Source organism: Pipistrellus kuhlii, unplaced genomic scaffold, assembly GCF_014108245.1.
Source record: "Pipistrellus kuhlii isolate mPipKuh1 unplaced genomic scaffold, mPipKuh1.p scaffold_m20_p_4, whole genome shotgun sequence".
In the NCBI taxonomy this organism is placed as follows: Eukaryota; Metazoa; Chordata; class Mammalia; order Chiroptera; family Vespertilionidae; genus Pipistrellus; species Pipistrellus kuhlii.
This window is the reverse complement of record NW_023425540.1, coordinates 4,427,435-4,450,701: the sequence shown is the minus strand read 5'-3', so window position 1 is coordinate 4,450,701 and position 23,267 is coordinate 4,427,435. Positions and strand designations below refer to the sequence as shown.

Sequence of the window (23,267 nt, the reverse complement as noted above, 5' to 3'; positions counted from 1 at the left end):
TTTGTTATATAATCGAGGATAAGTGCTTACCCGTACCTGTAGAGACTCTTCAGATAATGTTGACTTAATATTGTTGATGCCCTATATGCGTTTGTATTTACGGCCCCAGTAAATGAGGTCATGGGAGAGCAGTGATAACAGAGGAGGTTGCTTTTTGGCTTGTTCAGGGTTGGGTATCCAGTAGAAAGGGGTTCCAGTTTCCCCAGCCCCAAAACTAGTACCTTTCCTTATATGGTCAGTTCCCTCCCCCATGCTGCTGTTCAAACATAATGTCCTCCTCACTGTGGATCTTCAGTAAACGCTGGATTGCAAGTGAATTCACCAGATAAAGTGACCACACTGCGTGTCTCTTATCAGAAATAAGAATTGTGCACGTGGCCAGAGAATCTCTCCTATCTGCCACTGTGGCTAGGGGGAGAGGGAGGGACTCAGGGCCAGAGGTGGATGTTAACGTGAAAATGCTATCGCTGACTTTTTTGGATAGTACTTCACTATCCCATCAATCACCTACATTTTAGACGTTTATAAAGGCTATTACTTTTTAAAGTACTTAAAACAATTTTAGCTACAGTGCTTAGAGGAGGAAAAAAGGACCACAATTTAGCAGAAGTACTCGTTTTTATAAAAATGTGTTTTATTTTAAAACAAGTTTATAAAAGTAGAAATCACATACAAAAATACAGATCACTGTGACGTGTTAGGAAAATAGCTTTTGGCTGAACTTGAGTTTGGAAGTACTGCTATGTGTGTGAGGGCACCCGGGAGCCAGGATCCAGCCGGATCTTGTCCCCAGCCCTTGTCGCTAACCTGTAAACAATAATCTCAAGTAGTATTTAGCACTTTTGAGCTACTACAAGATTGAAACATAATCATTTCCGGTATAACTACTTTAAAATGTTCTTCCTTAGGTCTGGACAGATAAGGGCACTTCATACCATCGTTTCTAACATTTGAAAATTGTTTTAAAAACCAATAACAATGGAAGTGTTTGGCTTTTGTGTTGAACACGGGGAGGTCATCAGCTTAAATAAGAAATTAGTCTGTTTCCTAAGGTAGGTAGAATCCATTTGCATGGGTGTACCATTAAAAAAAATCACTGAAGCCATCGAAGGCTCCGCACCTGAGTGAGCTCCGCTGCAGGCGCAGCTGTGCTTTCTGCTCTGAATCCAGGGTGTGCCCCTGCGTCCGGTGTGTATTATTGATTGAGGAACACGCGGTTCTTAGGGAACGTGGGGTCCAGTAACTTGTAAAACGGGCAGGTAGATTAAAACAACGATTGTGGAAGACAAACAAAATAAAATCCAAAGACGTGATTCTAGAGTAATATAAAAATACCTTCAAGAACCTCAGCAATACAGGCAAGCGCAGGCCACGTCAGTTAGCACCCCATCCCACATTGCGAGAAGAGACGTTTACTAGCACCTTCCTAAGACAAGGCGAGGCATTTTCAAAGCTAAAGAACCCACTTCACATCACTTGCTCAGAAAGTTAAAGTTAGAAGACCACAGCACCTCCTCAGCTACCGCAGCACCGGGGAGTACAGTACTTAGTGGATGCCTCACCAGCGGGCATTGGCCCGGGCTTCCGATGGCCTGTCCCAGAAAACCCCTCCGGAGCCCCCGTTCTCTGCCTGTGGTTCTTTTAAATGTAGGCGTGAGGGGGATTACCCAGGACCGCTTGTGTTCATGAGCCTAACTGCCCATGCAAAGACAGAGTTGAAATGTGCATTTTCCTTTTTCTGTCCCCGAATGACTGCCTCAAACCGACTATCCTACACTATGAATAGCTTATCATTTTCCCACACTATGTCGTATAAAGCAATACTGAATATTTAAATAGAAGGAAGTTAAGTTAGCATATAGATCGAGAAAAGTCTCCGCTTGCTGGTGATGTTTAAGCTTGTCTCTAAATAGATTTACTAATAAGGGCACTTGGGAGAGGCGCCTCAAATTGTGCTCTCAGTGGATCTTGAAATTCCAGGCTTGTGCCCCTGAAATGGCAGGAGGCCTACGAGGCTCTTGGGAGCAGAGAAGTGACAGAGCTTTTCCTATGTTTTAAAAAAGCAACCCTTCCTAGTTCCCTCTCTCAAACGCTTCTCTAGCATACGTGCAGAACGAAGGCAAAGGGAAAACCGAGAATTAGCACAGCCGAGCGCTCCAGCCATGGGGCTTCCTGCCCGTTTTCCCTGCCCCGGAGAGGAAAGGAGACAGCACCTTCAATGCGCCTTCACAGACAGCTGGGCTTCTGCACGGTCAGCCGGCAGCGGATGCCCCAGATCTCGGGGTGGTCCTTGGGGCCCACGGTAGGCCTGGCGATGGTGGTGAAGTAGGAACCGTTGATCTGGAGGTGAGGCAGGGCTTCCCTCAACAGCTGAAGGGTGTCGTCTGGCACAATTCCAAAAACCTGTAGTGTTTTTAGTGTGGGGATTTCTCCAAGGTCACTGGGAAGGAAGAGAGAGACGTTCAGAGCAGCGGTATCTATGGACACTTCCACTACAGCAGTGGTTCTCAACCTCTCTAACGCTGCGACCCTTTAATACAGTTCCTCCTGTTGTGGTGACCCCCAACCATAACATTTTCTCTTTTTTTAAAAATTAAAAAAAAAAAAGTATTTTATTGATTTTTTTTAGAGAGAGGGAGAGCCAGAAACATCGATCAGCTGCCTCCTGCACACCTTCTACTGGGGATGTGCCCGCAACCAAGGTACATGCCCTTGATCGGAATGGAACCCGGGACCTTTCAGTCTGCAGATGGATGCTCTATCTACTGAGCCAAACCGGTCAGGGCCATAAATTATGGCACTGTTAATTATGGTACTGTTATGAATCATAATGTAAATATCTGTTTTCCGATGGTCTTAGGCTCTACAGCAGCAGTTCTCAACCTGTGGAATTGATATTGACATTACAATTCGTGAACAGTAGCAAAATTACAGTTATGAAGTAGCAACGAAAATAATTTTATGACTGGGGGTCACCACAACATGAGGAACTGTATTAAAGGGCCGCGGCATTAGAAAGCTTGAGAACCACGGCTCTAGAATGACATGACCCACTTCCAACGTGTATCAGACCCTACAGAACGCACACTGAACACGTACTCTGCAGCCCCCACCATTTAGGGAAATAGAAAAACAAAGCCAACGGCAAGGCACAGGCCACAGTGTGGGGAACAGGCCGGTGCGTCGTGCTGAATTTCCAACCAGCAAAACACTCCACGTGGGCTTACTTAAACTCCACCGTGCCTGCCTCCTCTCTCCATTCTCCATTCTCCTGGAAGGTGCTGCTGTGGTGACCAGCCAGCAGCTGGCGATGGGAGGACTGATGTTTACTGTGGCACCAGCTGGAGGTCACCGGAGGCTACACACATGGGAAGGACGTGGACTTGACCTCAGGTTCCCCACCTCAATCAAAACATGTCAGCTGGTTTGACAACTTCTCAATACTGGTCAGCAGGCCACAGGCCCATTATACGTGATGGAACCTAAGTGCCTTCACCCAGAGGCTTCAGACAGGGGTAGGTAGTCGGGAACGGCAGAGAAGGGGGGAATCATGCCAGGAGAGGGGGCAATGGCCATCTTCCCTCCACGTATCACACATGTCACATCAGCTGATCCTCTCCGGTGAAATATAACTCAACATGACATTCTGGTTTAGAAAAAAGGGAGCTTATTTACCCAAAGTCAATACTTCGTGTTTTTGTTTTTGAATCCTCACCTGAGCATATTTTGCCATTGATTTTAGAGAGAGTGGAAAGGAGGGGGGGAGGAGAGAGAGAAACATCGATGTGAGAGAGAGAGAGACATCGTTCGGTTGCCTCTGATTAGTACCCTGACCAGGGCCCGGGAACACGCACCCAAGGTACTTGCCCTTGACTGGAATCGAACCCGGGACCCTTCAATCTGTGGGCCTACGCTCTATCCACTGAGCCAAACCGGCTAGGGACAAAGTAGGGATAATGATTTTCTCTCTAACCCAGACGTGTGTGCTGAGAACACCATCGCTCTGATCTGTGTTTGCCCGGATTGGGACACGGTACAGAGTCTCAGAGAGGGCATGTTTGATTTGGAGTTTCAACAAGCCCCACTGCCATCGATGGGCTCCTCAGTGACTGCTGTGCGAAGCAGCCTTCCCACTGCGTATCCCCCGCAGTTCCTGAAGACGCAGCTTCTCTGTGACAACGGCACCTCACCCGCCTCTGGTCTGCCTGCCTGGTCCGTCTCCCGGCGTCCAAGGCAACTCCCTCTGCGTATGTCATCCCCTGCTTGGCCCAGGCCCCCGTGCTCCCCTGGTGTCACTGGACCCACACTTCAGCTCCCCAGACCACCCCTGCCGACTGCTCACCCAGGCTTCCCTCTCTTATTTACACCCAACAAAGATCGTCAACACCAAAGCTTTGTAACAGATGTTAGCTCAACTCAACGTGAAGGGCAATTTAGAAAACGAAAGCACTGCTTAAATAAAATAAACACGCCTGGTGTTCATAAGGGATCTTATTCTGAGGGCGGTTAATCCTCACCTGAGGATATTTTTCCACTGATTGTTTTAGAGTGAAAGGGAGGGGGAGAGATGAGAGAGAAGCATCAATGTGAAAGAGACACATCAATTGGCTGTCTCCCACACACACCTGGAACCAGGACTGGGGATCTAGCCTGCAACCAAGGTACATGCCCTTGACTGGAATCGAACCTGGGACCCTTCAGTCCGCAGGCTGATGCTCTATCCAGGGCTCAGGCAACTCACTGTCACCAGGTGTGTTGAATAGAACAGTTCTGCCCTGGTTTTTCGGTTTTGCTGGTCTTTCCTAACCAGTTTGCAGTGCACCCATGTCAACGTTTAAGTTTTCAACACCGGCTACTAGTAACAACGGATTTAACACCCAGCGACATCCCTTCTGGTCCCTGCCTTCCGCCTTCTGGCTCTGAAGCACCAGCGCACTCACAGTAAAGTCTCAGGTATGATGTCGTAGCACCGGCTGAGCGACAGGTGTTGGAGGTAGTGGAGCTGGAAGAACTCGGGGAAGCACTCGTGGTTCAGCATGACGCTGTCACTGAAACGGAGAAGAGAGACTCAGCACCCCTCGGGCCACCCCGCAGGACACACAGGCCACGCTGAGCGCCCTCACTCAGCACGTTCAGACCCTTCCTCACTCAGGGAGCAGTCATGATTTCTCACGTCTTTTTTCTAAAATAAATAAATGAAGAAATACCTTAAGTCTAGGTGGACAAGATTGGGGCATCTTCTAAGTAAGGTGGAGAAATCTAGAAGAAGAAGAAAAAAATGACGGTTACTCTTAAGGAACGAGACAGGGACTCTGTTCCTATCACTGCCACGGTGCTGCCAGCCCAGAGCAATGGGCCGGAGTGGCAGACTGTTAGAAAGACAGGAGTATGGCCTTGGTACACAAGATGTTCCTGCCCTGGAAACCCCCACGAACCACCTGAAAACTGTTGGAAACAGCAAGAGAACTGCACAGAGTGGTTAGCAACAACCCAGAGCGCATCTACCAGCAGAAACGGGGGAAATGCCACTCCCACAGCGAAAGGCCAGCCAGACACCTCTCCGGACAGGCATGCTTGCAGGACGCAGCTCTGTGCACAGGAGGGCCCATGGTTAAAATGGAGCGGCCTCCCCATTCCTGAGTGACTGGTCCCGTGCACAGAGGCAGAACACACCGCTCATGGTTTGTGGTGGTGCCTGTTCTACAAACCCCCTGCTGCCCAGTACAACAGTAAAGCACCTGTCGTCATGTACAGACACAGCATGTGATGATGATAATGAACCACTCTTTCTGCCATTTTAGAGTGGGGTGGGGAACGTCTGGCCCTGCCCAGGCCCTGGGGGGGTGGGGGGGGGGTGGACGGGGACACACACACCGAAGACAGCAGGCTCATTTCTAAGCCGATCATTTGTACGGCCCGGGAGTGGTGGTACACATATCCACTGGCCCTCGCAGAGAAAAGGTTCCCCGCCTGTTTCTACTGTAAAGAGTTTGCAGTAGGTTTGAAAGTACAAAGGTTTCTACTTCCAGGCTCCGAATTCAAACCTTGCTGCCGGCTAGCTGTTTGCCTTCACCTGAGCGAGGGGAGCACCACGGGCCCGGGTGGAACAGGACAACGCAGGAGGGCAGCACCCGGAGGCCCGCCGGCTGCCCAGGCCGCGGCTCACCTGCCCGCTGGAGGTTCTTGCGGTAGCCGCTCAGGTTCAGCTGCGTCACCGTCGCTGACACGTGCGCCACCGCCACCTGCACGTGCTTCTCGGTGAAGTCAAAGCACCAGGACAGGTTCAGCTCGTCCAGCCTGGCAAGCGGGGAGAGAGGGCAGCATGAGACATCGCCCAGGAGCCAGTGCCCCAGGCAGCTCTGCCGCTGACTGCGGAGCAGAGGGCCACCGACCGCCCGGCCCATGCCCACGGCTCTGCCTCTCTAGGCAGTTACCCTAGCCCCCCTGAACCTGTCCACGCCCCCCCCCCTCCCCCCCCACCTGACACTCCCGGCTCCAGCTGGCCCCAGGGAATCTGAGCTGAGGCCTGAGTGAATGCTGCCCCCTTGTGGGGACGAAGGGGAGCACTCTCCTCCCTTCCTGAGGGCTCAAACCTCACTCCAGAGTGGAGAGGAGAAATTCCAGCCTGTTTCTTTCGCAACCACCAGACTATCAGCAAATGGCTACCCAGGCTTGAACAATCACCTGAGATGTCTAAACAACTGCTTCCCGACAAAGAGACCCTGATGCTGCGAAACACAGCTTCCTCTGCCGCGGCCTCCCCGAGCCACTGAGATGGTCACAGGCAATGGCCAGCCATTACAGCACGCCCCTCACTCCGGAGAAAACGAGGGCTTACGTTTTACCTCACTGATACCGTTCTTATCCAGCGGGAATCTACTTTCAGCAGATCGTTACGGAAACATTGGTACAGTGCGATGGTACATGCAGAGACCAGGGGATATCAGGAAGGACACACACACACACACACACACACACACACACACACGCGGTAGGGCCTGTGTACTCTGCACTCGGTAACACCTGTATCTCTGCAGCCTTTATGTACTGACTGACACAATATAGGAGATCAGAAGCTGTTCAGTGAGGGCTACAGACAGGAAAGGGGAAATAACCTGACTGTATAGTCAGGGGCAAGCAGACTGCTTCCCATCACTGAGGTAAGCACACGGCTATGTGTTGCTTTTGCAAATAGTAACAACAAAAGGGATCCGTCACCAGCGTCCTCTGCAAACTCACTGCACCTGGCTCCCGCATTCGGCGGGCAGAGGTGACTGCCTCACTCGAATCAAGCGCTGGAGGTGGGAACGGCTGGGAGGAGGATTTCCCAGCTCGGGTCCGGTGTGAGGCCACAGCCTGCACCGAGCCTCAGACGCGCCTACCTGGAGCAGCTGCTCAGCAGTGTCTCCAGGGCGGATTCGGAGAAGCCGGAGCACCCCGAGAGGTTCAGCCGCACCAGGTTTGAGTTCTGCGCAAGGTTACTGGGGGAGGGAAACGTCGGGAGGTTACCAACGGGCCCCCCTGGTCCATCAGGCCTGCGAGGGGGCGGGCCGGCGGGAGAGCGCTGACAGGCCCTGGGCCAGTGCAGGCGTCTCCAATACTCAGCTTACGAGTCACCTCCTGCAGGAAGGCGGCCCTGCCTCCACCAATTGGGTCTGGCTGTGGACAAACAGGCTGCGCTGTGATTCCCGCCTCTCCCAGACGTGGGCAGGGCCGTGCCCGCAGTCACCGTGCCTCCCACTGGGCGGGCACAATCTGCTGCCTGGGTGAGCCCGAAACCTGCGCTGGGCATCTCCTCCCGCATGGGCCAGGAAACAACTTTCCCACCTAAAACCCAAGCCGCTGACAGGCCGCGCGCCACTCACATGACAATGGGGTCCGAGAGCTGGAGGCGCTCCAGGCTGAGGTTCTGCAGCTTGGAGCACAGGGACAGCAGGGCCTGCAGGGTGGACACCTCGAAGACCGAGTTGGACAGGTCCATGTGCTGCACGCGGAAAGGGCTGGATGTGGGGGACGGAGAGGGGGAGAGAGAGAGAGAGAGAGGCTCTGTGAGGCGGCTCAGCCCACACCCTCCACCTCCGCTCGGTGAGCGCCCATCCCAGGCTGGACGCCTCTGCACATTTCAAGGATTCACTATAGTTTCTGCCGGAAGACAGACTGCTCCCAGCGAGTTCCCATCCTCCTTCATCTTAAAACTCAAGAGGGTTTTTGCCAGGCCAAACTGTAGCTGCCGATATGGTCCCCCTCAGAAATGAGCGTGTGGGCATGGTGACACGAGCTGGGTGTGGGTGACACGGATGTGATGTCGATGATGCTTCTGGGGGGCAGCGGCACTGACTCCCACAGGGAAGATGCCGGCAGAGCACGTTGTAAAGGGGCTGAGTGTGACGTGGGACAGGCCGATGGGGAGGTGTGTGGAGGAGCACAGGGGCTGAGTGTGACGTGGGACAGGCCGATGGGGAGGTGCGTGGAGGAACACAGGGGCTGAGTGTGACGTGGGACAGGCCGATGGGGAGGTGCGTGGAGGAGCACAGGGGCTGAGTGTGACGTGGGACAGGCCTATGGGGAGGAGCACGGGGGCTGAGTGTGACGTGGGACAGGCCGATGGGGAGGTGCGTGGAGGAACACAGGGGCTGAGTGTGACGTGGGACAGGCTGTGGGGAGGAGCACGGGGGCTGAGTGTGACGTGGACAGGCCGATGGGGAGGTGCGTGGAGGAGCACAGGGGCTGAGTGTGACGTGGGACAGGCCTATGGGGAGGAGCACGGGGGCTGAGTGTGACGTGGGACAGGCTGTGGGGAGGATGTGGAGGAGCACAGGGGCTGAGTGTGACGTGGGACAGGTTGTGGGGAGGATGTGGAGGAGCACAGGGGCTGAGTGTGACGTGGGACAGGCCGATGGGGAGGTGCGTGGAGGAGCACAGGGGCTGAGTGTGACGTGGGACAGGCCGATGGGGAGGTGCGTGGAGGAGCACAGGGGCTGAGTGTGACGTGGGACAGGCCGATGGGGAGGTGCGTGGAGGAGCACAGGGGCTGAGTGTGACGTGGGACAGGCTGTGGGGAGGAGCACAGAGGCTGAGTGTGACGTGGGACAGGCCAATGGGGAGGTGCGTGGAGGAGCACAGGGGCTGAGTGTGACGTGGGACAGGCTGTGGGGAGGAGCACAGGGGCTGAGTGTGACGTGGGACAGGCCGATGGGGAGGTGCGTGGAGGAGCATGGGGGCTGAGTGTGACGTGGGACAGGCCGATACTGAGGTGCATGGAGAGAATTCCGCGTGGCCGTTTCCAGGGCCTGGGAACGGGAGCTTGCTGGACAGGGAGGGCTGAGCAGATGGGGACTGGAGGTTTGGACAGTCTTTTGCATCTTTACCTGAAATGTTCCACTAGCGGTTGGTCCACAAAGGCGCGCGGGCAGCAGAAGGCCACCACCCCGCGGGACAGCAGCCGGCCAATCACCTCCGGGTGCAGGTTTTTCCCGGTGAGGTCCAGGCTCTGCCACAGGGACTCGTCGAACCTGGAAGGGGGCTCCCTCGGTCAGCTGCGGGCACTGGGTACCGCCGCCCCCAGCACCGCTGCCATCGAGGCCAGCGCCGAGGAAACCTGCTATTACCAGGGCCTTAGAGGCACCGCTGAGCTGGTCACACAGCCTGGGCCAGCCACCCGTTCCCGCTTCCACAGACTCCCAACAGGCTCAGTGCTGTCAGTAGCAATGCAAGGACCCCGACTCGGAGCACAGAATCCCAGCCTTCACTCCGTTTGATCACTTTAGAAGCAATGACCAAGTTGCTCAATTGATTACAGACAAGGTGAGTAGGTTCCAAGTGACCACAACAATCGCACTTGCCATTGCTGTTACCCAGAATCAGGTCACCACACTGTCAATCACTGAACGGAGGAAAGTGAGCACTACTCTGTGAGATATGAGATATGACTCTGACATCTACTAGGACAGCGGTCAGCAAACTCATCAGTCCACAGAGCCAAATGTCAACGGGACAATGACTGACATTTCTTTGGAGAGCCACATGTTTTAAACGCAAACTTTTTCTAAGGCCACTTCTTCAACATAGACCCGCCCAGGCCGTGGTATTTTGTGGAAGAGCCACACTCAAGGGGCCAGAGAGCCGCATGTGGCTCGCGAACCGCAGTGTGCCGACCACGGTCCTAAGAAAAGGAGTTATGGTTTGGCTGTTTTATAACGCATTTTAAGCTTCTGTAAACACAAAAGCACCCTGCGACCAGGCACTGCCAGAGGCATCGGTGTGTCTCCCTCCTCCCTGTCCTGTCCTAGAGGCGCCTCCTCCCACTCACAGCGACACAGACCGCCCTCCGTCACCCACGCTGCAGGGGCCGGGCCACTCACACCCGCCCACAGCCAGGGCCCGGCCTCTGGCCCCGAAGCGGGGCTCAGAAAGGGGTGCATTTTCCCCGCAGGGGCCCCTTCCACACGGGGAATAGACTCTGAGCACTCACAGAAACACCAGATGCTCTGCTTTGTGCTGCCCTGCTGTTCTCGTGTTCCTGTCACCAGGCCCAGTGAAGGCAGAGCCCTCCCCTCGCCCCCCGCGGCCCCCACCCCCCCGCCCCCGCTGGCCGGGCGGGCGGCACTTACGCCAGGTGGTACCACCTCCTGCACACGCAGGACACGTGCAGCAGCTCGGGGAGGCACAGGCTGGAGAAGATGGCCAGCAGCAGCTCGTCGGGCAGCGAGTCCCAGGAATACCCTGCGGGAGAAACGAGCTTCCGTCACATGTCACACGTCACACGTCACATGTCCATGCTGTGCCGCCGAGCGTATTCGCTGTAGCAGGCAGACGCCATGAGCAGGGCGGGGACGACGGGGCAGGCCCAGAGCCCATCGGGGCGGGAAGCCCAGCACGGCAGTCAATTGTAGGGGGGAACCAGGCCCCGAGTGACCTTCCCGTCCCTAGCGGATCGCTGGCCATGAGGTGTGGACCCCTGGCCCTTCCTCGCTGGGGTCACCCCAGGCCTCCGTAGAATCTCAGCTCCAGGCCCAGATAAGCACCAGAGCCAGGCGCTGCTGCTGCCGCCGTCGGGCCAGCTGCAGGAATAGCAGGGCCAGCAGGCAATCCGCGGGGACCACCGTCCCGAAAGGACACACCTGGGAGGTGTGGGCGGAAGGGCCACGTGCTGACTGACAGGCGAGGGGACGCCTGCATGGCCGTCTTGCAGACTCAGAGACCTCAAGGCACTACACTGGACGGTCTGAAATGAAACTTGAACGGAAAGCCTTTATGGTGGGCAGTCACCTCCTAGGCTGTTATCTTCACTGACAAGGTCAACCTTTACCTGAACGGAGCCTGTCTTTTTGCATCTATAATAACAGACCCTATGAAATGTCTGGGTAACTTGTAACTCTCCTTTTTCTGGACCCCCTGGGCGCCAGGGCAGATACCACAAATTCCTTCATTGCTATCATGTTCATTCTTCCTGCACCCACCCAAGTATGTGTCTATCCTTTTACCTTTTATCCAGTCCCAGGGGTTTCCCCTCTTTGCTTTCTCCAGCCTCTCCGGTCTATCACCAGTGGATTTCATGTAACCCACCTATGTCCCTCTCCTTTGATTTCAGTGTATAAATAGAGAAATGTAACCCCGCCATTCTCCGGACCATTATCTCAATTCGTTGAGGTTCTGCTTCCCGGCGCAGATCGACAGTCTGGCTTAAATAAACTCACAAAAATTCTTCACAGGTTTCAATGGTTTTATGTTAACAAAGAATACTGAATATTCTATTAAGATCTTTTCCAGGGACCTCCCCTAAAATCTCCACCCTTAAACCCCTTAGGATGGAGGATCCTGCGTGCCTCCCCCTTACCCCCATCTCTTCCTCTCCCCTCCCCTCCCCTCCCCGACACACACACACACAGATACACACACACAAACACACACACACACGGCAGATTACTATTACCTTCCTCACTCCCAAGCTCAAGGCCTTCCTCTACCCCCGGACCTCGCTTCCTAAGCCCATCTCTGTAGGAACCGCTTCTTCTCCCTCTGATTTACCAATGGATCCTCTCTCACAGCTGGGGTCTTGCTCTGAATTCTCTCCCGGCCGGAACCCAGGTTCCGAGGGTGCTGGGCCCAGGTTCGGTCTGACCCTGGTCAGACAGCTGGTGCCGTCCCGCCACCTACAACACGCTGACCTTTTTCTTACACTTACAGGACACACACCATCCGGCCTGAAACAGGAATGTAACGCTCATCACACTGTCCACTCTGCTGTTTCCGGTTCTCCCACAGGGCAGGTGCCCTGAGGTACGCACCGTATCTTCTTGGCAAAGAAAAGGGGAACCAAGAATGCTTTCCCAGCACCCGTCCTCCGGCCCCGCAGGCTCATCTTTACAGACTCAGCAAGTCCCCCGCCCTCTCAGACCCAGCCCCGCTGAGCAATCCCGACCCTCTAGTGCCTGAGGGGTCAGTGGAGGCTGATCAAGTAGCTGAGGAGACAGGAAGCTGGGAGTCAGGAATGGGGCCAAGGGCGGTGAGAAAATAGAGGCAGGAACGCAGTTAGGCAGCATTGCTAAGGAAAGCCGGAGGGGGAAGGCTGGAAATGTATGGACTGTTGCTAGGACAAGCAGCCTGCAGATGACCAATCACAGGGCAGAAAGGCGGAGACACCAATCCCAAGGACGTTGCTGAGGCAGAATGCTTTGAAAGGACCAATCCGGAGCTGGCAAGGCTGTATCCACCGCCTGGGTTAAAAAGGGGGCCACTCTGCCTCTTCCTGCTCCCCCGGCCCCCGGCCCCCGGCCCCCGGCCCCCGGCCCCTGGCCCCTGTCGCTGGGGAAGCTCCCGCCTGAGCCCACGTGGCTTGGACTCTGCACACGGACTAACAGACTTTACTAAGCTACACCGACGGCACCCTGGAAGGGAAGCTCTGGACACTCAGACCATTTCCGTCAATGAATGTTGCTTCCACTAAAAGCTGTTTTTCACCGAGACTTCATGCTTCGATTTATTATAAGACCACGAACTTGGATTCAAACCACCCCACCTTTTGGTTTCACGGTGACCTCACTGAAAAGGCAAATGCACCTCCACCCTATTCTCCCGGCTTCCACTTTGCCTAGCCTGGAACATCAATTGTGATGTTCTCATCCGTGAGTCAGCCAGCAGGCACTGACCAGGCCACGTTAGGTGCGGGGGGAGCAGTAAACAGGCAGACGGGATGCCTGCAGCCTGTGGGAAGAACAGATAACCACAGACACTCACCACACAGCCGACGGCAGGCCTTGTGATGCCGACACGCGCTCTGCAGAGGAATGAAGCAGGCAAAGGAGAGGTGGGGAGGACGGGGTACGTGTTCAAAGCAGAGATGCTGTTCCTGAGCAAGGAACAGCATCCCTGCTTTGGGGAACAGCAAGGAGCTCAGTGTGAAAACACGGGAGGGGGGAAGGCACACGATGAGGCCACGCTGGGCTTTCTTTCTATGCCATGAGGCGGCCTTCAGCTCTGGCTCTCACTGTGCTGAGCAGCCACTAGAGGGCGCTGAGCACAGGAGTGACACAATCTGATCTCGGGTCCTTTTTAAAAAACCCAACGCTGGCTGCTGTGTTCTGGGAAAACGAGGGAGAGGAAGGTAGATGCAGGAACCCCACTTTGCTTAGTCCCCTAACAAGCAGTGACCTCTTACACGCATGTACCGATCAGGGTCCTGGGACAGTGGCCCAGGAGGCAAGGCTGCACAGCAGACAGGCCAGGAGCCGTCAGCTCAGTAGCTGGCCTCCCCAGCCTCTTCCTGCCTCCATTGCTCCCCACCAATGCCAGAGCCCCCGCTTCTCTGTGACGCCAGCCGGCCTGGGTCTGGGGGTGTGGGCGTGTTGGCCAGGGGTTTCAGGATGACATTAACTCCTGGATCAGCAGGGACAGCAGGGTGCCCTGACTACGGGGCAGGCCGCAGCCAACGCAGGGCCTGATGAGAAGAGGTGCATGAAGGGAGACCTGGCTCTCTCCTGGGTGTATGTGTGTGTGGGGGGGTGGGGGGTGAGGGGCGTTCGGGATGGCACCCTCCTGCCTGCATACCCTGGCCTGGAACCCACACCCCGGGCTGTCCTGTTCTCACGCCTCAGGAATGCAGATCCTGGGCGGGACATTCCAGCCACCACTAAGCCTGGCTGTGTGAGCCAATTCCTTGTGAGCACCCTCCACGGCCTCCTCCTTGCTGGGTGTCTCCGGAGAACCCCACCAGCCAGCCCCTCCTCGTCCTCCCCGTTTGAAAGGTGCAGCGCCGAATGGACACGCACACGGATGGCACCGGGCGCCCAGGCTCCGGGAGGCCTGCGGTGGGAGGTGACGCTCAGGGCAGGCAGCGCTGCCTGCGGCGGCATTCCTGGGCAATCTCCTCCATCTTCCCCCCGCAGGCATGCCTTCCCTGGCTACAGCCCTCACGGTGCCCCCGTGTTTACCCTACAGTCTGCGCGGATCAGCATGACGTTCAAAGCGGTCCGGTGAGGGCCCAACACCCTTTTCATGCTCACGCTCTAGAAGCCGTTTAGAGTGCCTTGTAGTTTTCAGAAGGAGCTCTTTGTGCTACATCCCGGGGGGTCTGTACATGTTGTCCCCGCTTCCTGCCCCCACTGCTATTAATTTAAAACCCAGTCGCTATTCATCCAGCCCCCACGCCCATGGAAGACCTCAGGACGGCACCAACAGGCCACTTCTCACAACTGGTTATTGGCTTTCTCACCGGCCCGGTCCCTCGCTGGACCACAAGTTCCTGAGAACAAGAGCTATTTAAAAAAAAAAAACCCCACAAAAAACCTTTGTATTCCCAAGAACTAGCACAATGTCTGAACCATGCCTCCATTCACATACGTATGAACCACGTACTCTATGCTAGTATGTGGGGTCTGTTCTAGGGATAAAAAGATGAACGGCCTGCTCAGAGTCTGAGATGCAGACGAGGGAGGGGATTTCAATGCAGCATCATGACAGGCTGCAATGGGGGGGAGGTGGGGTTCAGGGTACCATGCAGTGTGTGTGTGGGGGTGGTGGAGGGGAGTGGTTAAGGGAGCTTCTGGAAGAATGAGCAGATGTGCAGGACAAAATGGAAGGCTCTGAATCCTCGGGGTGGGGGGTGAAGGCAGGCCATCAGTGCTGACCTTTGACCTAGACCCGCAGAGGCAGTTGGAGATTACCCTGAGGCTCCTCAGGATGGCAGTCACTGCCACAAAGTTCCTTCAAGGTCAGAGTGCACAGAGGTCAAAGGTTCCCAAGCCAGGCTCCTGCTCTGCTCCCCTGACTGGAGAAAAGCTGATGGACAGGTTTTCGTCAAGTTTTTCTCCCATTAATTCTGAACTCCCCTGACCTCCGGTATCTGGAGATCAGATTCTAGCATTTGACTTGGCAGGAAAATGACATCCTGAGTTCCTTCAAATCTAAGGCTGAGACTTTACTAGGATCTGCAAAGACTCTCCTGGCAACAGGTGCTTACCGCCCCCTGGCCACCCTCCAACCCCTATGGAGAGAGGAGGCTGGGCCCCGAACTCAGCTTTGAAGCTGCCGGCTGACTCCCTCTGGGCTCGGGCTCCTCGCCTGCAGGAACGGGGCGGGGGGGGGGGGGGGAAAGGGATGGAGGGGGAGGGATGATCTTGCCAAGTTGATGGGTAGGGATTACATAATATATGGGACAAGGTGGAGCGGCAGAGTCTACCTCTCCCCCCCGCCCCCTCTCTCACCTCCATTCCTGTCCTTTCCCCGTGGACTCTGCACCTGTTCTTCTTTCCCACGCTGCTCAGAATCCCCTCCAAGGGGAAAGGGAGGCATGTGTGACCTCCCAGACCCCAAACCACCCTCCTCCGAGTCTGGGAGCCCCGGACCCAGGCCCGGAGGAACAGATCCAGGCAGTGTACTTGGGGAGTGGTCTCGGGGGGCCCTGGAAGGAGTGAGCAATAGGGAAGGGAAGGGGCCGGCTCTGGGCACGCTCACCAGGAGGTTATTGCGATGGGCAGCTGGGGCTCCCGTCTGCTGGGGACTGAGGGACCGCCCAGAGCGTCCCCGCTGCTGCCAGGCACCGGTGGGGGCTTCTGGGAGGGGTGCTAACTCCCAGCATGCCCTAACTCCCAGCATGCCCTACTCCCAGCATGCCCTAACTCCCAGCATGCCCGCCCACAGGGGCCCTCACTGCACATCTGTGTGCGAGAGGAGGCGCTGGGCATGGTGGGCTTGGGGGGCCGGGGGGGGGAGCCACTGAAGGGTCCACTAACGATGGGGGAGTGGGAGAGGGAAAACCAGAGAGGGTCGCTGTGAAGCACAGGGTGGGAGCCATGAACAAACGCGGTGCTGCCTGTTTGACTGGGAAGACATAAGAAATCAGGAACCATGTACACGGCGTGGCCAGAGGATGACGATCTCTGAACACACGCTAATCTGCCACTCCGTGTACTTCTCCTGAGCACCTCATCTATTTGATATCAAAGATACTATAAACCGTGCTCCTGATCAGTTTTCCCCTTTGCACTGGCTGACAGAAAGCTCAGGGCAAATAGGTGGTGGGTCTCCAGCAAATACTTTTGGTGACCATTTGAGGTACAAATACGCTGATTGGCCAGAGATTATGCGTTCAGAGATCAGCATCCTCTGGCCACTCTGTTAGATGGGTAATTAGAATGCCAGGAGGAAGACCTGGCACGGTCATGATGCAGAGATCCGCGGAGGGCAGCAGAGCCAGGCCAGGGAGCTACGGGACATGGCAAGCTGCGTGTGAAAAGGCTTTGCACCACACTTCCTCCTTCACTGCTGACTCCCACGCCTCCTGCAGACCCTGCCTCAGTGCCCTTCCTCCCGGGGGCACCCACAGCCCCGCCCAGATGTGCAGGCCCAGCACCTGGCACACATCAGCACTGGCTAAGTCTTGCTCAGTAAGGACTTTATACCTCTTACCCTTCCCTCCGGAAAACTGCGAATGAGTAGTCAGAAAAACTATCCTCGGTGAGGATTGAAAACAAACAAACTAACAGAACTGTCATTTACGGAAAGCCTTAAGAGTCTCAGGGAGCGAGGAGAGCACCTAATCTCTGCAGCAACCCGGTGTGCTACGCAGCATCAGCCCATTTTACAGATGAGGAAACCTGCCTCGGCCGGGCCAGAGAGCCTCCCCAAGGTGACAGCCACAGGCCACACACGGCTCTGCTGTCTGTCCCAAACCCCACGCCCCTAAGGAAAGGCTCAGAGCGAGAGGTGGCTGCAGGAAGGCTGGCCGGTGGCAGAGGGCACTGCCGGCAGGAGTCCGGTCCCAGCAAAGCAATGGCCCTGCCTGCTGGCGTTTGGGGGCAAGGGTGAAGGGGAGAGTGGGGCTGAGACACATCAGGACACAAAGGCGAGGTCCAGTCGGAACAGGAGTGGCCTTGGGGGACGGGGAGGGGCTTCAGGAGAAGATGTAACTATGGCGGAAGGAACAGGGGCACAGAAACAGCGGCGGTGGCACAGCGGGAATTTAAACTCAGGCCTGACTCCAGCTCAGGCCTCTTTCTGCCCTCGGATGCTCTATGTTTCCATATGCTCCTTCTTCTGAGTACTAGATGTTCTACGAGTTTAGGAAAGGGGAGAATTCAATCTGAATTTATATGGAAAAAAAGAGACATCAGCCAGGGCTGGGAGGGACAAGTGGAGGGGCGAGGGCGTGAAGCAGTGATGCTGAGAGCCGGCAAGGACGCAGCCACCAGACGGAAGGCGCAATGGCCGGGAAAACACCCGGCAGCCAAGCACCCAGGGCCCCCACCGCTGACCACGGGTGACAGGGATTCCAGGGCCCCGGGCTGGCTGCTGTCCCAGCAGGGGGGGCGGAAGCCTGTCTTCCCATGGCTGGGATCCGGCCTGGGGGAGGCATCAGTAATCTCACTTGCCATATTTAATCCTCACGGCAGCAGCCATCTGTTTCCTGGATTCCCGGCTGTGCTGCTGCCGGCCGGGCGCCCCGAGCAGATGAGAAAGTCCAGAGCAGGTCCTCCCTGCACGGCCTCTCCCCGGCCGCCCCGGGCCGCCCAGCAAGGGAAGCCACCCTCAGCCCGGGGCCTGTGTCCAGCTCCCTGACAGCGGCCAGCTCACTCCCCGCCGGTCACCCCCGCGGGCACCCCCATGTCCACTGGGTCTGCTGACCCCATCCCTGCCGTGCCTCTTCCAGCCTCCGGGGAGAACAGCTAATCTATGCGTCAGATCTGTGCGGGATGCGTGACTCAGTCCGACGCCCCGGGAACATCACCTGCCCTCCGATTCAGCGTTAAACACGGTGCACCTTCCCCACACACAAGACTTGGCCTCTCAGAACTGCCCCTCTGACTGCTCACACCCGCTGTGCTCTGTGTGTTTTAAGAGCCGCGGCTCCATCCATGGGTGGCTTGGCCAGGTTGTGTGAAGCGGTAACAGCGCAGGCTTCCTTCCTTTCTGGGAAGACACAACAGATTCGCCATCGGAGATGCGTCTTCCTTCCGCTTCCACAGGTCGCAAAGAGAAAACACTGATCAAGCTAGCTTTTTTCGGATAGGTAGGGGAAAAAAAAAAAAAAAAAAAAAAAAAAAGCAAAACCAAACCAGAGATCCTCAATGATCCCCTCCACACCGCCGCCCTGGATTTGCGTGGGAGGCCTGCTCACCCCTGGAGTGCGGGGAGGGCAATGGGCAAGCCGTGGAAATGGGGCTTTGGAGACTAAGGTACAGTACACCTCTGGGACGGTGCTCCGTAAATCTTTGATGAATGAATGAATGAATGAATGAATGGAAGCTACAGAGCAAAGCAAGGGCCGGGAGGGTCCCCTACAGAGTCTCACAGAGCTGTTTGGGAGCTGCAGGCTGAGGTTCATTGGTGAGTCATGGAAATCAGTTTAGTTTGACCAGCACCGTTTTTCGCTTTTAAATAGATTTTTTATTGATTTTCGAGAGAGAAGAAGGGAGAGGCAGTGAGAGAGAAACCTCCATCCGCTGAGCCTGTAACCTGGGCATGTGCCCTGACCCGGAACCGAACCCGCAACTTTGGGAACACAGGAGGGCACCCAACCAATGGACCCTCAGGGCAGGGAGGGCTGACCTGCGCTGCTTATGAAAACTGTGACAGGACGGAATAGGAAATCCCTTAGTAAGGGGAATAGTTCAGGTACACACCTAGGATTGCCCTGTAAAATATACTTCTTATTGGTTAAAAAAAATGCCTGAAGGAACTGTGTTTGCCTGGGGCTGTTCAGGCAGATTCCTGGCTCCAAGGCAAGGCTTCCGGGAGCAGAATCTCAGGAATTCTGCACTTTGAACACAGTTCCTCGGGGGTATCAGTGTTCTCTACACTCGGGAGGCGCCGGTCTGAGAAACCGGTGTGGGGTCTGGAATCTCAAGCAGTTTAATCGCCGCGGGAGAGCGGATCAACAAATTAGTTCAACTGTGTTTTCCTGCATCCTGTTTGGAGGGAGGAGGGGGAGGCATTTAATGCCCACAAAGGAAATGCAGTTGTCCTCCTTCTGCCCATTAATGACCTCACTGCTGCCCATTTCCTCCTCCTTCCTTCCGCACGCTCCTCCCGAGGGCCAATGAGAGCCGTCCTGGGACAGGCTGGCCACTCGGTTTTTATCTTCCCAGGCAGACAGATAAAGAGGTTTCGGCTGCCAGATGTGAGCCTGGCCGGAGGCCTGCTGAGCGCAGCACCAGGAAAAGCTCGCAGGCAGGGCTACTGGCATCGGATCTCCGCGGAAAGCAGGTGCGGCCGCTGCACCCTAATCCTGGCAGAGCCGCCAGCCACCTGTCCTGACAACTGCACGCAAAACTCCCCGGAATGAGGACTCGGGGCGCGGGAGGCCCAGGCTCCGGGACCCTCCTCGCCAGCTGCCCCTCATCCCACGGCAGTGACCTCACCGCCCCACACCAACGAACCGGTCTGTGCTGCGTGCAGATCCAAAGGGGAGTGGGTCCTCCTGCTTCCCTCCCCTCTGCCCCTCTCCTCCCTTCAGACCTATCTGTCTGAAGTCCCATGGAACCATCCAGCCCTCCTCTGGCCTCCTACACACCGCGTGGCTGGCTCCCGCCTCCTGCTGTGAGCTCCTCTTCTCGTGTACTGTCTCTGCTCCTCAACTTGACTTGCAGTTGCCTACCAGACAGCACCCGCCCTTTCACCCTGTCCAGCCTCCAGAGTGCCTCGCTGAGAAACAAGAAGTCTGTTAGCCCTGGCTGGTGTGGCTCAGTGGATAGAGCGTGATCCTGTGGACTGAAGGGTTCCAGGTTCCATTCCGGTCAAGGGCACATGCCTGGGTTTCGGACTTGATCCCCAGTAGGGGGCGTGCAGGAGGCAGCCGATCCATGATTCCTATCATTGATGTTTCTCCCTCTCTCCCTCTCCCTCTCTCTCTCTCTCTCTCTCTCTCTCTCTCTCTCTCTCTCTCTCTCTCTCCACATTCGGGTGGTCAAGCACCAACTTGCTAGTGCGGTGTGCCACGCAGTGCCATTCAATTCTGCAGGGAAAGAGCCCTACACGCGCAGGGCCAGACCAACAGCCTTAAGGACAAAAGAAGCGAGGCAGCTTTCTGCGCGGATGCAGCCAAATCCACTCGGCTCACTTACCGAGTGGCTGCCAACAGTGCCACGGGCATTGTTTCACTTGACCTTCACAGCGACCTAGGAAGTGGGCATCATTTCTCCATTTCCCAAGGAAACCAACAGCCCCAATAACTCCCTAAGGCTGAGAACAGCAAGACAGATTGAAACCCAGACTTGTCTGATCCGCCATAACCTCTGACTGCCTTTCTAACTCAGCTCCTACTATGGATTCCCAGGCCATAATTTCACGATTCTCTTCCCTAAAGAAAGGATCCAAAAGCAAAACAAGCCAGGCCCTCTAGTCTGATGTCCCTCTACTTTCTCCTTGGCTCATCCCACACTTAGAACACGGCTTTCTTGCTGTTCCTTCAACAAACATGACACGCTTCTGCCCCAGGGTCTTTGCGCCGGTTGCTCACTCTGCTTAGGGCTTTCTCCTCCAAGATATCTGCCCGGCACACTCCCTTCCCTCCTCTCTGCCTCAGCTTACGGCTCGCTGTCCACGTGAGGCTTCCCATCAATAAATACCCTGTTTAAAACTGTCATCCGCCTCCCTTCCCCAGGGTTTCCACTCCCTCTTGGCTTGTTCAAAGTTGGTGTTTTATTTGTTTGTTTGTTTTCAGCCACAGCCCTTATTACAAACACACAACATCTCCTATTTATTATGTCCTTTGTGCCCTTTCTCTAGAACAGAAGCTCCAGGAGCATAGGAATATTTACATTTTGTTCATTGCTGCTTCCCCAGCACCTAGGCCCTGCACAGAGTATGTGCTCAGCCAACACTGCTGCATTAAGGTCTGGGATGATTTACGAGCAGGAAAACCGGATCACCCGGGCCAGTGCGCTATGGATCGGCTCTGATCCGCCGTGGGAGGCTCTCAGTCACCCACGAGTGGGAAGCTAGGAAGAGGGTAGTTCTACATTTCAGTCAGGCCAGCCTAGCTCTGGGGATGGATCTGGGGCGGAAAAGGCTGGAATAATGAGGCCATTCCAGTATTCAGTGGAGAGAGGATGAGAGCTTGAGAAACACTTAGGAGACAGGAAGGAAAGAGTCAGTCATTGGCTAGGGGATGGCGGGAATGGGACTGGCCTTTGGGTCTTCGGGCTGCGTGACTGAATTGTAATTCATAATGGAGACAGACCACGAGACAAAAAGCCCATTTGGGAGTGGGCCTGGTTAAGTCTCCACCACTTAGTTTAACATCCACTTTAGCAATCCTTGGAGAAATCACTAATGTGATTATGGCGGAGAGCTCAACCAGGGGCAGAAAACAGCAGAATACAATTAAAAAAAAAAAAAAGAGTCTGACAATAAGATCATCGTGTTTGTTCCCATTTATCAGTGGCACTGAGCTGGCCCTGGAGCAGTCAGACCACTTCCTAGAGAAAAAAAATAGGGATGTCTTCTCATGGGTTAAACTTTCCCATGGTTAAAAATCAATCGAGCACCAGGAGATCTATACCTGCCAAGATTCTCATACACTTCATTGACAATGAGTTATTCTCTTTGGAAAATAACCTCAGAATTAGGTGTTTTTAAAAGGGCCCCATTCTAAAGACCCCAGAACAAAGGTTCACCAGCAAAACAGCTCACCTCAGCCCTTCCATGACTGACACACCCTCCCGCCTTACCTGGAAAGTTCTCTCGATTCAGCTTGGGCCTGCGGATGATCACAAAGTCCTTGTCATTCCCTTTACTCCGCAGCCGCTTCCTGGGGGAGCCCTGCGGGTGGCCCAGGTTGGAGAGCAGTTCCTGGGGGATGTTCTCGCTGTCCGCGCGCTCCTTCTCCAGCGAGGAGACCCCCATGCCTGACAGCAGCTCCGAGGTCTTGCTAGAATCCCATCCCCAAGTGAAGTTGGTGGCCACGTTGCTCGACTGGTCAGGGATCTCCTGGAGGTGTTTCCTGCAAAAAAAAAAAAAAAAAAAAAAAGCACAATAGCCCCTTTCCTTTGAGAACACGCCCATCAATAATCGGTAGGCCTAAAGGAAACGCAACTTGTGCAATGTAGTCATGCAGCTCACAGAACTGCATTTTTCACATGCCAGCGGCGAGTTCCCAAGAATGAGAGAGGGAAAAAAAAACCCAAAAAACCTGAGCAAATCAAAAAGGCTTTCTGATTCACGATTCTGATCATGCAAAAGGCCTTCAAGAGTTTCTCAAAGTGGAGGGAAACCATACAGCCATTCAAATTATGAGCAGGAAAGCCCAAATACAGAAAGACAAATAAAACCACACACGGATCCCCTCACTAAAGCAAGCATCCATCCACTCGCCCACCCACCCATCCATCCATCCCTCCATCCACGCTTTTCCCCAAGAAGGGGCTGGGAAGCCATTCCCATTACAGCACTCGCGACAACCTTAGCAAGCAGCAATACGCGTGGCCTAAATGAATTAAAACGGTCCATTCAAGCTTGCCCCATCTTTGTAGTCGGCTTACCGGTGCATGGCTGGGTCCGCGGATTCCGGGCTTTAAAACGTGTGCACGGATGGCAGCCTTTGCCCGCCTGCCGGGTTCCCGCGTCGGAGGCGCAGCGGGCCGAGGCGTGAGGCTGCTGCCGCCTGGAGCGCGACCCGCCAACTCTAGCAACGTTCCATCCCCGCCGCGCGCGCGGGGCGCGCCAGCTGCCGCTGGGCGGCCGCCGTCCGCGGCCCCGCTGCCTGCTGGGAGTTGTAGTTCCCGCCCCGCCTCGGCGCCCGGCGAGGAGCGCGCCGCCACTTCCGGCCCTCG

At 55.4% G+C, this 23,267-nt stretch overlaps 1 protein-coding gene across 2 annotated transcripts; it reads right to left on the bottom strand.

Annotated features, from left to right (window-relative positions):
* Positions 1 to 613: 613 nt before the first annotated feature.
* Positions 614 to 23,267, bottom strand: SKP2 (S-phase kinase associated protein 2). Of its 2 annotated transcripts, XM_036410813.2 has the most exons (10): positions 22,977 to 23,267; positions 22,167 to 22,438; positions 10,611 to 10,722; positions 9,369 to 9,512; positions 7,866 to 8,000; positions 7,383 to 7,481; positions 6,167 to 6,297; positions 5,208 to 5,259; positions 4,941 to 5,048; positions 614 to 2,440 (listed from the first exon to the last, which is right to left on the bottom strand). In XM_036410813.2, exons 1-10 carry the CDS (start codon positions 22,982 to 22,984, stop codon positions 2,227 to 2,229), a joined length of 1,275 nt encoding a protein of 424 aa, XP_036266706.1. In that variant the 5' UTR covers positions 22,985 to 23,267; the 3' UTR covers positions 614 to 2,226. The 2 variants fall into 2 exon arrangements, with proteins under 2 accessions (XP_036266706.1, XP_045427461.1); XM_045571505.1 differs by lacking the exons at positions 22,167 to 22,438; positions 22,977 to 23,267 and adding an exon at positions 12,185 to 12,351.